The 15,500-nt window shown below is 41.7% G+C and overlaps 1 protein-coding gene across 1 annotated transcript in view; it reads left to right on the top strand.

Annotated features, from left to right (window-relative positions):
• The window catches only part of LOC117879209 (actin-fragmin kinase-like), a 76,495-nt gene that overhangs the window by 45,941 nt on the left and 15,054 nt on the right, over window positions 1–15,500 (top strand). Inside the window, exons 14-16 of the mRNA XM_034774235.1 lie at window positions 334–382; window positions 3,266–3,353; window positions 6,000–6,100. Coding sequence (XP_034630126.1) covers window positions 334–382; window positions 3,266–3,353; window positions 6,000–6,100 — 238 coding nt within the window. The remainder of the gene's footprint in view (window positions 1–333; window positions 383–3,265; window positions 3,354–5,999; window positions 6,101–15,500) is intronic.

Below are 15,500 nucleotides of genomic sequence, written 5' to 3'. Positions count from 1 at the left end.
GGATAGTCTTTGGATGGCTTGTATAATGTGTTCCAGGCACATACCCTATTCCCAATGTGGCAAGCTGGCAGCCACATTCTGTATCAACTGAAGCTTCAAATTATCTTGAGTGTGTGATTTTTGCTATGCTAACATTTTATCACTTCAAAACTTGTCTTGTGGATGAACATTCATAGCAGTTAAAAAAGCTATACACATGTTATTGTAATGATATGGTCTCAGCCAAAATACATTATAAAAATAGTAGAAAGATCCCATAATGGTTCTGATCTATCACTCCTTGTTCATAAAATGTGTTGTTAGACTAATGGCAAATTGATGTCTTAATTTCAGTAATGAAGGAGATTCTCTCAGAATTTGGAATCCAGGGAGTAAGCAGCAGGTATTCTTTATATTTTTGGTTCTTTGCTTTCTTTCCTTCTATGGGAAAAGGCAGGAAAGATTGAATATTTGTGATTTTTTTCATATTGGCTCTGCCTTTGACTGAGCTGGCCTCTCCATGCAGTACAAAGTATTTTCTGTGAATAAATCATCATAAATATGTGATTCGTTGATTTTTTGAATCTGGCTCATAACTAATAATTGCCCACATTTCAGTGACAAATACAATGGCCCAGCTACATAAATCAATTCCCTTGCTACTCAGAGAACAGCATTTAATAGCGATAAAGGAATAAGCTGATATTCAGATGTGGGTCCTATTATTCTGGACCCTTAATACAAAGGCTGTCTGCCTTTACTTCTCTTCTTCTCTGGTTTATCTGAGGCTATGTCTACACTGGGCCTGTACCCAAGTCCTGGCTCGCATGCATGCATCTGCATATTAGCTAAGCCCACCACCAGAGTACACACTGCAGAGCTGCACAGACGCCATACCCCATGTAGCCATGTCCATACTGACAGTGTAGCTACATGGCGTTTCGGAGTCCTGAGTGTCCTCACCATCTGGAGAAGCCCTAGTATTGGTTTGTGGGAGAACTTGTCTGTTCTTCTCAGACCCCTGTGCAGAAGTGCTTTCAGCCTGCCACATTTTAAATGCTGTTTTTTTGTGAGGCGCTTGCAAGTTGTGAATGCTGTTCATTTCTGTCCAGTCCATCCCGGGAAGAGCGTGGGACCAACTGATCAGCTGCACCTGTTTGCAAATGAATGGTTTAAGTAGCAGAGCAGATGTTCAGCAAGACACTGGATGGCATTTCAGGAGCACGTTCTGAGACAAAGAAAGCAGCTGAACTTGGAGGAGGATTCATTCACAGCAGACTGGACACAGCTAATGAATGCCACAATTGGTCCTTATTTTCCATGTATAGACCGGCATATCTGGTGCAGGACAACTAGCATAGTGTGGTAGGACCACATGCTTCCATCTTGGATACCATGTGGTGTCAGCCTGGGGAGGATGCAAGTCTGAGGATAGGGTGGATGCCCTCTAGGAGTCTCCTGTGTACCTCCCTCTGCCCAGGATAAACAATAACAGAGTGTTTAAAAATAAACTTTTCTCAGCTTGGCATCCATCTTGGATACCACATGGTGGTGGGGGCAGCTGGAGCGAGGGGGTCTGGAGCGAGGGAAGGTGCCCTATTGTGACAGATTTATGTTACCAGTCTGCCTGGGGCTTCAGGTGATCAGGCTGAGGCCGCAGGATCTTTAGAAGAGGAGATGAAGGAGCACACCAAGTGACTAAGTTTAAAGCTTTATTAACCAAATAACAGCGGTGAGTGCTGGGTGCACCCCACATCACTCAAAGGGAGGAAGAAAGCGTTAGTGCCCAAGCCCTAACCCACTTTCATACTTACACACGCACAACCCAAGGCTGGCCAAGCCTGGGTGTAATGTACGGTAAGAAGAAGTGGGGGGGAAAGATGAGAGTTCTACCCTGTGCACAGGTTGTCTAGGGTCCGCTGTAAATCTCTGTCTTGCTTCAGCTCTCAGGAGAGTTTTAAGCCCTGGGTTCTTCTGGGGGCGTTTCATCCAGTGGCCCCCATCCCCCGTGGTCTCTGTACCAGTCCAAACCGGCCTTCTGCAGTTCCTTTGGCTTCCCCAAAACACACCGGTTTCAGGGTCGCAAGACTGTTGTGTTCCCATTCGCTGGCCTTCGCAATCTTATTAGTTTTGCAACCCCTTCAGTTCTGTCTGGCTCAGTTCTCCTTTCTCACGGCTAGCCGGGGTTGTGATACAGGCTTCCGGCTGTTTGGCAGCAGAGAGCTTGTTTGTGTGCACTGGCCTTGGGCTGCAGTTTCGTTCCTTATCTTTGGTTCGTCAAGTTAACCCGTTCCTTTCTCCCTTCCTCCCCCTTTGGCCCTTTGTAACCTGCAAAGGAATCTTCCATTCCACACTCATACCTTTAACCCTTCCCAAGATACTTCCCAATGCATATGGAGATGTTACCAATATACAGTGCTGGTGCTTCCCCAGGGGACCCCATGAGTGGGGGAGGCATTTTATTGTGACACTATGAGAGTTTCTTGTGTACTGCCCTCCACCCAGGATAAACAAACCTGTTCCCGGAACATAACATCTTTCTCCATAGCAGAACAGGGAATTGTGTGAATGACAATGGAAGAGTAAGTAGACTCGAGGACAGGTCACCATGTCATCGCTATGACCACACTACACAGTGACCAGGTAGCAAGGTGGGTCATGGGTCAACGTGCAGTTTTACGTTTTACCTCCAGACAGGTTTGCCAGCTCCATTTCTACACACCTTTGAACACGCATCTCAGGGATTTGAGTGTGAATGATAGGAATGTAGGAGGCAATGACTAGCGATTTGACACACCGAAAGCCGGAAATGTAGACATACTCTCAGAGAACATCTCTTGCCACCCTGGCCTTCATGTGGACAAAGACACTCATCTGTCTTCTCAGCAAGGATGCCAGTGATATTCATTTACCTCCTGAAGACTTAAGGAGGGAGGACCTGAAATAGTAGATTGAGGATATCAAATAGGAAGATACTGGATATGGGGAGAGAAAAATAGAAGAGTCAAAGATGACACTAATGCTGAAAGATTAAGTTCTCAAATATTGCTGCTGTTTTGCAAATGTATTATTTGATTCACCCAACTGTAGCATATAGTTCTGTGCTTAATAACTTTGTCCCCTTGAACTAAATCAATATTCTAATACCTGACCTCAAACAACTTCCAGATCAACTAAGAGAAAAAGAGAATTCACCTCCTTTGCAGTCATTTTTATTTGTTTAGAAAAGTGTTTAGTTTCAGGCTCGTTATTAATACCATGATTTTGTGTATGTGTGTGTGTATAGGTTTACTCCCACCAAAATACCCAAAGTGAAATATGAATTAATGGTATCAGCTTTTCCTGCCAGAATGGAGTCCCCACCTGCAATCCCAGTAAGTATCTCACCTCAGTTTCACTAGATCTAAGGAGGTTTGTTTCTTTGTGTAACATTGGAGCTGTGGTTTTATCCAGAACACTTAGGAAATGTGCATTCACCTGAAAGTTAAGCAGTAAGACATGACAGGATGTGCTTCATGCTATACAACATTACCCTGCAGGTGCCTTGTGAGGAACAAAGCTAAGGCAAGTTTCCTGAATATCTTGGGCATGATGTTGCACCTTATTGTGCCTCTGGGTAATTACAAAATGGCTTCATGAAAGAAAAATTATTCCTGTTTGCTTGGGGGTTTAGTTGGTTGTTTTTTTAGTGTGGATTTTATATAGATCCTTCCACTTTGAGGGGAAAAAGTCAAAGAAATAAACATTTTAAGGGCCAGATCTCTCTCTCACACACACCCTGACTGGAATGCCCAAGAGGGAGGTGAACTCCATGAGGTGACCCTGGCAGAGATTTTCTTGAACCAGCCCTTAAGGATTTGTGGAGAGGAATGTCTGTACTGAGAACAGGAATTGTCTTACAGGGGTGACTGCTGCATTGCTGCTTCTCCTACCACCCCCACCCCACCCCCGGGCAACATAATTTCTGCAGTTATTGGCTGGGGTCTCCCAGTGGCAGCTCTGTAGCTGCTGCAAAGGTGACTCAGAGAGAGCAATATAGCTCTCAACTGTAGTTCTTCCACCTAGCTGTCTACAAGGCACTTTGCAGTGCTTCAGAAAGCAACACTTCCCCTCTTCTACTTTTTGGTCTTGTACATGAACTCAGCAGCATTCCATCCATGATGCAGAGCTCCAGCAGAGAAGCATGCCAATTTGGTTGGCTGTATTCCTGGAGGTTTCATCTCATGACATGATCTTTAATTAAAGATTAATCTTTAATTCCTGGAGACTCCCGGGCAATCCTGGAGGGATGGCAACCCTAAGAAGCATCCACATTCAGTAAGGAGAGGGGGATGGAGTGACAGAGGAAGTGTGGATGCTCTCCAACTTACGCAAGCGTTCCGTAACTCGAATTTTGCGTAAGTTGGGAACATATACCCGACCATTACACACACACACAAAAAAAATTCTAGCTTACGGAATTTACAGAACTTTTTCAGTAAGTGCAGATTTGCGTAAGTCGGGCTTGCGTAACCCAGGGAGCGTCTGTACTCTCCCTTCTGTGCAGCAAGGTCAAGGGTTCCTGCCTGGCTTTGTTTATACTAAGCATGAAAGTAAGAAAAAGGGATCTACAGAACCAGAACCTATTTTAATGTTGTTTATTCTGAAAGAGGTTTCTCTTCCTTTCTCCTTTGACTTAGCAGAAATGGGGTTAAACACTGAACATATTCTTTTTTGGGGGAAGCTGCTAAAGTGTTTGAGTATCTCCAGGAGGAGTAAAAGAGAGAGATACATTAATTAAATAAATAAACTGGAGAGAAAGCTCTGAGGGGGGACATAATGTATTTCATCTTTCCCACCTGACAGGTGTATCACGTTAATGACCTCCACTCTGAGTCATCTCTTTTGGTGCTAAGGTTTTGGTTTGGAGGTATTATTTTGGCCGGGGAAGGGGGGCGGTGGGGGAGGAGGCTCTTTAAGGTCCCAGTTCAGTAAAGCTTTTAAATACATGCTTAAATACTTTGCTGAATAGGGCTGGATGGCTGAATTGGGGCCTAAATTGCTCCTTCTATTATCATTATACCTTGCATAGTAATTTTAGCAGTTATTTTCAAATTATGGGCTAATAGACTCTTTTAATTTGGTACAAGCCATTCAGGTCAATTTCATGTATTTCTTATGGTATCACATGAAAAAATTGAGTATGCCAGCCCCATCTTCAACCTGCTTTTGGGGATATAATTTGAAAATTATTGCTACAATACAATTACTATATAACTATTTGCTGTAGGTAACAATTTAAATGGGTCACATGTTCCTTGAATCACTTGCATATAAAGATTTCCCAGATTGCCCAATAACAGCATTGCTTAAAATTACTGGGTTCTTAACTTATGTAGTAAAATATTTAATTATTGATTTAATTGTCAAGTAAATACGTTGCTCAGTAAAGGAATTAATTTCCATTACTAAACATTATACTACAGAGTATTTGCTAAATGGATGCATTATTTTATTACTATCAATAATTTCAGTGTAATTCCATCCCCCCTGCAGATGATTTGAGATCAGCCTTCAGAAGAATTTCAGCCCTGTCTGTGAGACCAGTGGTAAAAACCAATATGTGCAGGCCACTCTCCTAAAGAGACTGAATAACTAATGCTGTGAACAGGATTAAATGAGGAAAATTCATAGCAAAACAAATGTATTGTTTAGAACAGAAAAGGTAAAAATCACTGCTGAGCAGAGACAAGGTGGAAAAATGTGCAAATAAATAACTAGAGTAAACCAAAAATCACAACTGGCATCCCCCTATGAAATAATGATCAACATGAGTCTGTGTTGTAGTGAAATCTATCATCTCTTACCATCACCCAGGGAAAAACTGGTAGATAGAACAGTAGGTCTTGATGGGAAAACTCAGAGATGACTTAGACCATTGTAGGTTTAAGGGGAGATGCTAATAATCATTAAATGCCTTCTCTTCTTCTGTGATTCCTTATGGTATCTCAAGCTGTGTTAACTTATGATTTTCTACATAGGCAGCTCAACTCAGAGATTTCATTTCTGTACGTAACCAAGCAATGGACATGATCACAAGGGCCTTTGCCTTGCTGGACTTGGAGTTTCAAAAGCTAGACACGTATGTATTATTTAGAGTCTCTAGAAATGTTCTTTGTGTTTTGTGGGAGATGGGGGGTAAAAATCTCTTAAAGGGGGCAAGGATAAGGATTATTATGGGAACCAATATTTTACGAGGAAAAAATACGATAGAGATGTCTACAAATGTAAAAGTTCAGCAAGATGATTCGGCTTTTTAAATAAAGGGCTGCAAGCTTCATTATCATTAAACTGTTTTCCCCTCCATGGAGCAGTATGCATCATATGGCTGTGGCTGCTGCCAAAAAGATAATGTGATATTCAGAAACCTCAAAGGGCATAATTGCTCTACTGTTTGCTCACAATTTGTTTAAAGTTTAATATGCAGTATGCATTTTAAAATTTGGATGTTAGTTATTATATCATGAGTAGGGTGACCAGATGTCCTGATTTTATAGGGACAGTCCCGATTTTTGGGTCTTTTTCTTATATAGGCTCCTATTACCCCCCACATTTGCTGTCTGGTCACCCTACATCAGTAGTTCCCAAACTGGGGTTCACAAACCCCTGGGGGTTCGCAGAACGTTACAGGGGATTCGCCAGAAAAATTTCACTGACAGAGGACCCCGGGCATTAGAGACAGCAGGTGGGACCCGGTTGCAGGGCAGACACCCCGAGCCCCAGGGAGAGCGGGGCCGGGTAGTTGGGGCTGGCAGCCCGAGCCCCAGGGAGAGCGGGACTGGGCAGTTGGGGCTGGCAGCCTGCGCCCTGCCCCCACCAACAGGGTAGCCAGCAGTCCGAATCCCAGCGCTCCGCGTGGGACTGGCAGCCCAAGCCCCAGGGAGAGCAGGGCCAGGCAGTTGGGGCTGGCAGCCCGAGCCCTGCCCCCATCAGCAGGGGAGCCGGCAGCCCGAACCCCAGTGCTCCCCACGCAGGGCTGGCAGCCCAAGCCCTGGGAAGACTGGGGTCAGGCAGTTGGGGCTGGCAGCCCCAGCTCTGCCCCTGTCAGCAGGGGAGCCAGCAACCCAAACCCCAGCCCGAGCCCCAGGAAGAGCGGGGCAGGCAGTTGTGGCATCCATCACATTGAAGAAATTTAAACTTAAATCCCTGAAAATATTCATTTTTAGGAGGGGGTTCACGAGATTTCACAATTTAGTGAAAGGGGTTCGCGGACTGTTAAAGTTGGGAACCACTGCCCTACATGAATGTCAAAGTATTTTAAGCAACTTACAGAGAAACATGAAAAAGTTACTACTAGGCTTAGTTCTAGTTCTCAGAGCCCGATTGCCCCCTCTGGCAGAAAAACAATACAGAAAGGGACTCAGAGGAAGGAAATTTCCTTAAGGATCATCTTGCAGAGATCCTTCCCTCTGGTTGCTTCACTAGGGGAGTGAGCTTATCCCCTGTGGTACAGGTTGCAGGAGCCACCCACAAATCTGAAGGATTCCTGGGTATCTGTGGGAGATCAGAGTCATCCATGTGCATAACCTGTACTTCCACAGTTGCTTGAGCCCCCAGTGGAATCCTGTGCTCCATCCCTGGCAGCATACCACCACCGTAGCTATGTTATCAGGGACTTGCCTGCAGCTGCCCCTGGGGAAAAGATAATACAGCTCCAATTTGTATTTTCTGAATAATCTTTTCAGGGCTATACTGGGGGAGGGGGATCCACCCAGGTCCACCTATTCTCTGTTCCTTTCTCCAGCCCTGTGTCTACAGAGTGCCCTTCATGTGGTAAAGATGAGGGGAATATTACCCAATTCCCCCCTCCTTCCTGAGAGGTGGAATAACCACTCTCAGTTCTTAGGGGATGTACCATTCTACACAGAGATAATTAGTTGAAGGGCCTTTTGTCTTTGCACTAATTTCCTTGTTACTAATTTCCTTTGCACTAATTTCCTTGTTACCTACCTTTTGGTTTTGTTTTCAGTGTTGTTTAGAGCTTCTTTCTTTTGGATGTTTAATTTCCTTTTAGAGCCTTCTGTAGCAATGGGTGAACCACACAAAGTTTGGAGGTTCAGATCAACAGCGCAAAGTTTGATGCTGATCATAAGCTTTTCTAAAATCTTTTTGGTCTGAAAACCTTGAAAGATCAAGTTCTGGCAGGATTTCCAGTATTTACTACAGCTTTAGCCTGGCTAGAAATAGCACACAAAAAGTCTTTCCCATGGTTTTCCGATTCTTGCTGTCCTTGCCAGAATCACAGTGTACACTTTACAGAGATGAGTGATGATTTTTTTGGGAAAGGGCCCTAGGGGAGGCTAACTTGCTTCTCCTTCCCTCTGAGTTGTAGTGCTCAAATTGCCATTGGATTTATAACACAGCTGTTGGAGTTCTGCTGTGAGTAGTGTGTGTCTGGGCAGGTACTGGTTGCTGAGGTTCAGCAGCTCCCCGCTGGATTTGAGAGGCCTTGTTCAAGTGCAGCCAGGTTCAGTGGACATCAAGCTAAATAGTTGAAGATCAAACTACATATCCCATTGCCAATATTTTATTTTTTTCTTTCAAAATAAAACCACAAGGAAATTGTACACACAAAACTAGCGTAAATGCATTGCTGAAACTGGGAAATCAGACCTCCAGAAGAGAGGAAATGCAGGGTTAAAGTTGAAAACCTTAACTCTGACCCATCTGCTAATTCTTTGTTAATGTAATACAAACAGGGATTTCTTATAACAGCCCTGTGTAAAGTAAGATTTGATTATGTAGGAATGCACAAGGAGGGAGAGAGGGCAGGTAGAGAGGTGTCTAGGTAGAGTCTGTTCCTTTTAAGGTCAATGGGGACCTGGGGCCAGCCAACTCTGTTCCAAGGCATGGCCCCTTTAAGAAAAGGTAGGAGGATCATGAGACCAAACTAGGAATAGGATACTGTGCCTGAGGCATGTGATCATCTGATGAGGATTAAAAAGTAGTGCTGTTTGATCAGTTAGGAGGAACCTAGAGAGGTTGTCTTATGGTAGGACTACATGATGATGGGTTTGGGAAGCCTGACAGTTCAGGCACAGCCCCAAGAAGGAGGGCTATGGTGACCTTATCTCAAAGGAAAGAGAAGTTTGAGCCCAGGGACTGGTGCCACGAAAAGACCTGGTGGGGTGTTTCTTACTAGAGGGGCCCACAGGCTGGAGAGGAACCAACAGAGCTCCCAGGTAGAGAAGGAACTGGGGAGTTGTGAAAGAGCTTGAGCTTGAAACAAGGGACTTGATTCTTGTCAGTCTCATGGCTGCTCACCACTGAATAGGGGGTGTAAAAGTGACCAGTCTCATGTTCACTTGATAAGTCTGGTCTATTTCACTGTTGCAATTCAGCAGTGACTAGATGAAACTGAAAAGGATCGTGTCAATTTCAGTGAGTGGCTTCCACCCTCCATAGCTCCATTTGTGAAATACTGTGGGATTTCAGTTCTCTGAAAACTTTTGATTAGTTGGTTTTCATTCCCATTTGGGATGAAAAATATTTTTTTAAATACAAAATTTAATGCAGAACTAAAATTTGGTTTCCTGGACAGCTTTGACAGTATCTGTTTAAGACAAAGTGCTTCCAGGAGCTCTGTTGCAGCAGTGCACTATGAAGCCCACAATTCCCACTCTAGACTGGATCAGTTCCAGTGAAATTCATTACCTTGAGATTATTCCACTGACCAAGGTCTTACAATAGGAAACTTTTGCTAAAACGTCTTCTTGTTGTTCCTTGTGTTTGAGCTCCACTGGAGGTGACAATGTAGGCAAAGCTGCCCTCAATTTCCAGTATTTTAAGTAAAGTTGGGCAGGAACCAGACTTCCTGTTTCATGGGAAATTCTGAAATTTTTAAAACTTTTCTGTTTTGAAATAGAATAATTAAAAAATTTGAAATCTCTCAGGAAACAACATTTTGAAAAGTTCATTTTCAGGTCATTTGAAATGTTTTGTTCTAATTTTCACTTGTATTAAAAAAACTTGAAACAATAACATCTTTTCAAAATGAAAAACTGGAAATTTATTGGAATTCCCCATTCTGCTTTTTTCAGTGAAATTTTGTTGAAATCTACACAAAATGTTTCATTTTTGGCAAATTGGAATTTTCTTCTGACAGAAAATGTTCCAGAAAATTTCTGACCAGCTCTCATTTTAAACTATATGTCATTTAGCTCTGTTAGACAACATGTGCTTAAAATGCTGATGCCTATAACATGCTCTGTCTACATTAGTGTTGTCACTATTACTAACACCAGTTGTTGTCTGATCCTTTTCAATGATTAATAATGCTTGGATTGGTTTCCAGTTGATCTGATTAATGATCTGAGGGTAATAGGGCTCTTCGTCCCAGAATCAATCAGGCTACACAGAACTAAACCAACCAATTCCGATATCTTGTAGGGAACCTCGAGGGGTCTGGCAAGGAACTCACACTGAAGGCAAAGTAAAGCCTTAGAAATTTTTATCAGGATCAATAATAAAGCCAGAAAAGCTCTGAGCCACATAAACAGATAGGAATAATACAGTATTGGGGATACCTGTGGTACCATTCTTTGCATATGCTCTTAGATTTGCATACTTATACCCTTCCTTGAGGTACTGATGGTAAGACAAAGGATCAGCCTTGTCTATGGCATGCCAAACGAATCCAGTGGTCCAGGTTCCTCAATGCCCAAGATTGATGAAGGGTCAAATGATGGAAAACTAGCCCCCTCCACATGGTGGTTTGCCCTATTATAGGTAGAGCCCTGCGCGGATACAAGTTTATACCCTCAGATGCGGATATCCACGGATATAAATTGGTGGAACTGCAGGGCTCTCCCAAGAACCACAGCAGTGAAAGGAGCAGAACGTGGGGCCGCCGCTCCCAGGAACCAGCACCTCACTCCAGCAGCTCCTCCAGCGTGGCTGTACTACCTCCGTTCCTTCCATGTAACTGTCTGCGTCTCCTGTCTGGGTGGATGCGCGCTGATTGAACACAAGAGCGTGACCAGGAACAGCTGCCGGTAAGCCTGGTGCCCACCCCAGTGGGCGGCGCTGGGGGCAGTACAGCCACGCTGGAGGAGCTGCTGGTGCAGGGCGCTGGCTCCTGGGAGTGGCAGCCCCACATTCTGTTCCTTTCGCCGCTGCGGTTACCAGGAGAGCCCTGTGGTTCCGTGGATACCAATTTATATCTGCAGATATCTGCATCTGTGGGTATGAATTTGTATCTGCGCAAGGCTCTAATGATAGGGCCTGAACACTAGCATGAATATTCATTCTAATGCTCAGCCTTCCATGTCCAAATCTAATTTCCTCACCCTCAAACTATTGGGGTGCACTTATCCTATAGGTTAACATATTAATACATATTCATACCATTTTGACTCATTATTTTATACATCACCTCTTGCTCAAGCAAATTTGTGTTTAGATATCTGCCAATGATTGTATCCTAAAATATCCCAGCTCAGTATCACTTTTATGTCCCTGCGGTTACCGGCTATCATTAGGTTTCAACTTCTGCTATTGAGCAAGCTATTCCTAATTCCCCAAAATCTAAGGGTAACTATTAGGCCATTTATCTATGCCAAGGGTCACAGGACTACTATATTTGATTATACTTAAATTAACCTGCCTAAGCTAATATCTTACTGTATACAGGCCTGTAGGTTTCTTGCATTACAACTTAGTATAAAGGCCAGGGTAGCTCTATGGGCTACACAGTGGAGCTGAAACAGTGGGGACATTTTAGCAAAAGTATTCTAGTATAAACACAACTTAAGTGGCGGGAAAAGTTGTTTGTTTGGCACATTTAATATAATTTTTAGAGTGGACAATAGGAAGCAATCCCGCACAAACAAGAAGCTGGACTAGAGATAATGTAACAATTAGATCTTTTCTGTCTATTTTCTCTGACATTTCTAGATTGTAAGCGTGAAAAGGGGTAATTTTTTTATGAATTTGCCAGGGTGCCAATTAGATTTTAAAGCTGAAATCTAACAAACTAGGTTTGCCAGTTGGGTAAGTTATTTTTATTGAATCCAGGGAGTGTTAGCTTACCAGTTTTAATGCTGGGTTCTTTCCAGGTCAATTTTTATCTTGAACAGTATTCCTTAAATCAGGACACTTCACACTTGCTTATTCTTAGCCAACCAACAATGTATTTATTCACCCAGAACCTCATTAGTATACAATCAACAGTTCACCATTCAAATGTAGACACAACCAATATTCTAGGTGTGTACTATACACACAATACAGTCTTGCAAAAAAATTATTACAGAGTAGAGTTGAGGCTCAGCAGTTATTTTGAGGAACAGTGCAAATTACCAAGATTTCTTACTACATTTACTTATCAGTTATTTAGTACCAACACATTTATCACACTTCCAAGGATACACTTGTCTTTAAGGCACTTTGAAGAGTGTGGATAGTATGGTACAAATGAATTGGTCCAAAAAGGACAAGTTTAGAATATTAAAAACAATTGCTTAAAGTTATTGTTTTCAGTCTCACTTGGTTTATAGAGGAATTAAAATTAAAAATATGGTTGCTTGAGAGAAACCATTAGACAGTGTGGGCTCAGCAAAATAATATATAGTTCTTTATGTTAAAGAAATAGGAGTAATACAATCTCTGAATTGAAATCCCCTCACCACTTTTTATCCCTTTAGCCCTGGGATGGGGAGGGTCATTTCCACAAGGCTGGTCTGGTCTGGACCTAGGTCACACTTTTAGGATTCCGAAGCTTCTTGTTGGATTCAGTCAACTCTCTTGAGCACATGGTGACCTCAGTTTATATACCCTAGTTTCAGGAATAATTGGAAGGGATCACCCTCGAATTCCTGATACATGCCAAGTAAGTGCTTAGATTTCAGCTCTTATTTTCTCTAATGCTTTCATTGGTATCCAGTAGATGGCACCGGTATATAACAAATTTTTTTAATCCATTTCTTATCGGAGGCTTTTCAAGCTTGATTCATTTCAAGGATTGTTCTTCATTATTAGCCCCTACTATTAATTGGGATCCCTTCTCCTTCTCCCCACCCCTTTTAAGTAATCCTTGGAATTTCTAAACATTATAGCTGACAGTTTCCTAACTCAAAAAGTGTTACAGCCGACATGGGGGAATTCTATATTAGGCCTTGTCCTAACGTAAAGAGGAAAAGACTACAGAACTAAAAGTTATTGGTAGCTTAGTGTAAAAGTGACCATGAATTGATCATATTTATAATGTGCAAACAGAATCTGGACTTTATATATGGTGCTTTAATAGGGCTAAGCTGACTCAGCTGGTAGAAAGAATTTAATCAGAAAAATGTGCATGATAATGTGCATCCTTTAAGAATGCCTTACTAGATGCCCAAAAAGCCACAATCCCACAATTGAGGAAGAAAGCTGTGCGGATTAAAAAACAAAACAAAAAAAACCTGGTTTAGAAGGGAAGTGAAGGCAGCTATAAAAATAATAAAATAATAATATATAATGAATGGAAGAAAGGGGGAGTTGATAGTCAGAAGTTAGGAATTGTAGAAAATTGATAAGGAAAGCCAAGGGACACAAGGAGAAATGTATGGTCAACAGACAAGGACAATAAGGAGTTTTAAAAATATATTAGGAACAAAAAGAATCCTGACAATGGTATTGGTTCATTATTAGCTAGAAATGAAAGAACTGTCAATAATAATGCATAAAAAGCAAAAAAAGAAAGTGTTCAATAAGTATTTTTGTTCTGTATTTGAAGGAAAAAAAGATGATGCAGTCTCATTATATGGTCCTAACACTCTTTCCAAGTATCTCTAGAGGATGTTAAAGAGAAGCCTCCAAAGTCAGACATTTTAAAATCAGCAGGTCCAGAGAAATTGCATCCAAGAGTTTTAAAAGAACTGGCTGAGGAGCTCATTGGACTTGTAATGTTGCTTTTCAACAATTCTTTGAGCACTGGGAAAGTTCTAGAAGAATGGAAAAAACCTAAGGTGCCAATTTTTAAAAAGGATAAACAGGGTGACTCAGGTAATTGTGGGCCTGTCAGCCTGATGTCAATCCCAAGCAAGATAATGGAGTGATGATATGGGGCTGAATTAATAAATAATTAGAGGAAGGTAATGTAATTAATGCAAATCAACATAGGTTTATGGGAAATAGCTCCTGTGAAACCAATTTTATATCTTTTTGATGAGATTACAAGTTTGGTTGATACAGGTCAAGTGTTGACATTATGTACTTAGATTTCTGTAAGGAGTGTGACTTGGTACTACATAATATTTTTGATTAAAAAACTTGGACGATATACAATTATCATGGCATACATCAAATGGATTAAAAACTGGCTAAAGGATAGATCTCAAAATGTAACTATAAATGGGAATCGTCATTGAGCCAGCCTGTTTCCAGTGTGGTCCTGCTTGGCCCTATGCTATTTAACGTTTTTATCAATGACCGAGAAGAAAATATAAAAGTTTGCAGAAGACACAAAAATTGGTGAGGTGGTTAATAATGGAGAGGAAAGGTCACTGATACAGAGCTATCTAGATCACTTGGTAAACTGGGCACAAGCAAATAATGTGTGTCTTAATACAGCTAAATGTAAATGAATGTAGCTGGAAACAAAGAATATTGGCCATACTTACCATATGGGAAACTCTATCCTGGGAAACAGTGACTCTGAAAAAGATTTGGGGGTCCTGGTAGATAATCAGCTAAATATGAGCTCCCAGCATAACATTGTGTCCAAAAGAGTTAATGCAATCCTGGGATACATAAAGAGGGGAATCTCGAGTAAAGAGAATAGAGAGTTTATTTTACTGCTGTATTTGGCACTTGTGAGACTGCTGATGTAATAGTGTCCAGTTATGGTTCCCATAATTCAGGAAGGATGTTGATAAATTGGAGAAGGTTCAGAGAAGAGTCACAAGAATGACTAAAGAATTGGAAAACATGTTCAAAGAATTTGATCTTTTTAGCTTAACAAAGAGAAGGTTAAGGGGTGACTTGGTTACAGCCTTTAAGTAACTGCATAGGGAACAACTATTTAATAATGGACTTTTCAGTGTAGCAGAGAAAGGTCTAACACGATCCAATGGCTGGAAGTTGAAGCTAGACACATTCAAACTGGAAATAAGGCATGTATTTTTAACAGTGAGAGTAGTTAACCATTGGAACAATTTACTAAGGGTTCTAGTGGAGTCTCCATCACTGGCAATTTTTAAATCAAGATTGGATATCTTTCTAAAAGATATGCTCTAGGAATTATTTGTGCCAGACAATTGCTATTACTTTGAGAATACAACAATGATTTACAAAGAAAACAAACAAAATCCCATAATCTTCTAAATCTGAAGGGGACACTGCATACATTCTTTGATTATACATTAGCATTTCAAATTATTTATGATTTACAATAGAACAAGAGATTTTTTCCACATATACAACAAGAAGTCTGGTGGCACCTTAAAGACTAACAGATTTATTTGGGCATAAGCTTTTGTGGGTAAAAAACCTCACTTCTTCAG

The sequence above is a fragment of the Trachemys scripta genome, chromosome 6, assembly GCF_013100865.1.
Source record: "Trachemys scripta elegans isolate TJP31775 chromosome 6, CAS_Tse_1.0, whole genome shotgun sequence".
Taxonomy (NCBI): Eukaryota; Metazoa; Chordata; order Testudines; family Emydidae; genus Trachemys; species Trachemys scripta.
Note: the sequence above shows the minus strand (reverse complement) of the source record. Positions and strands in the feature narration are given on the sequence as shown.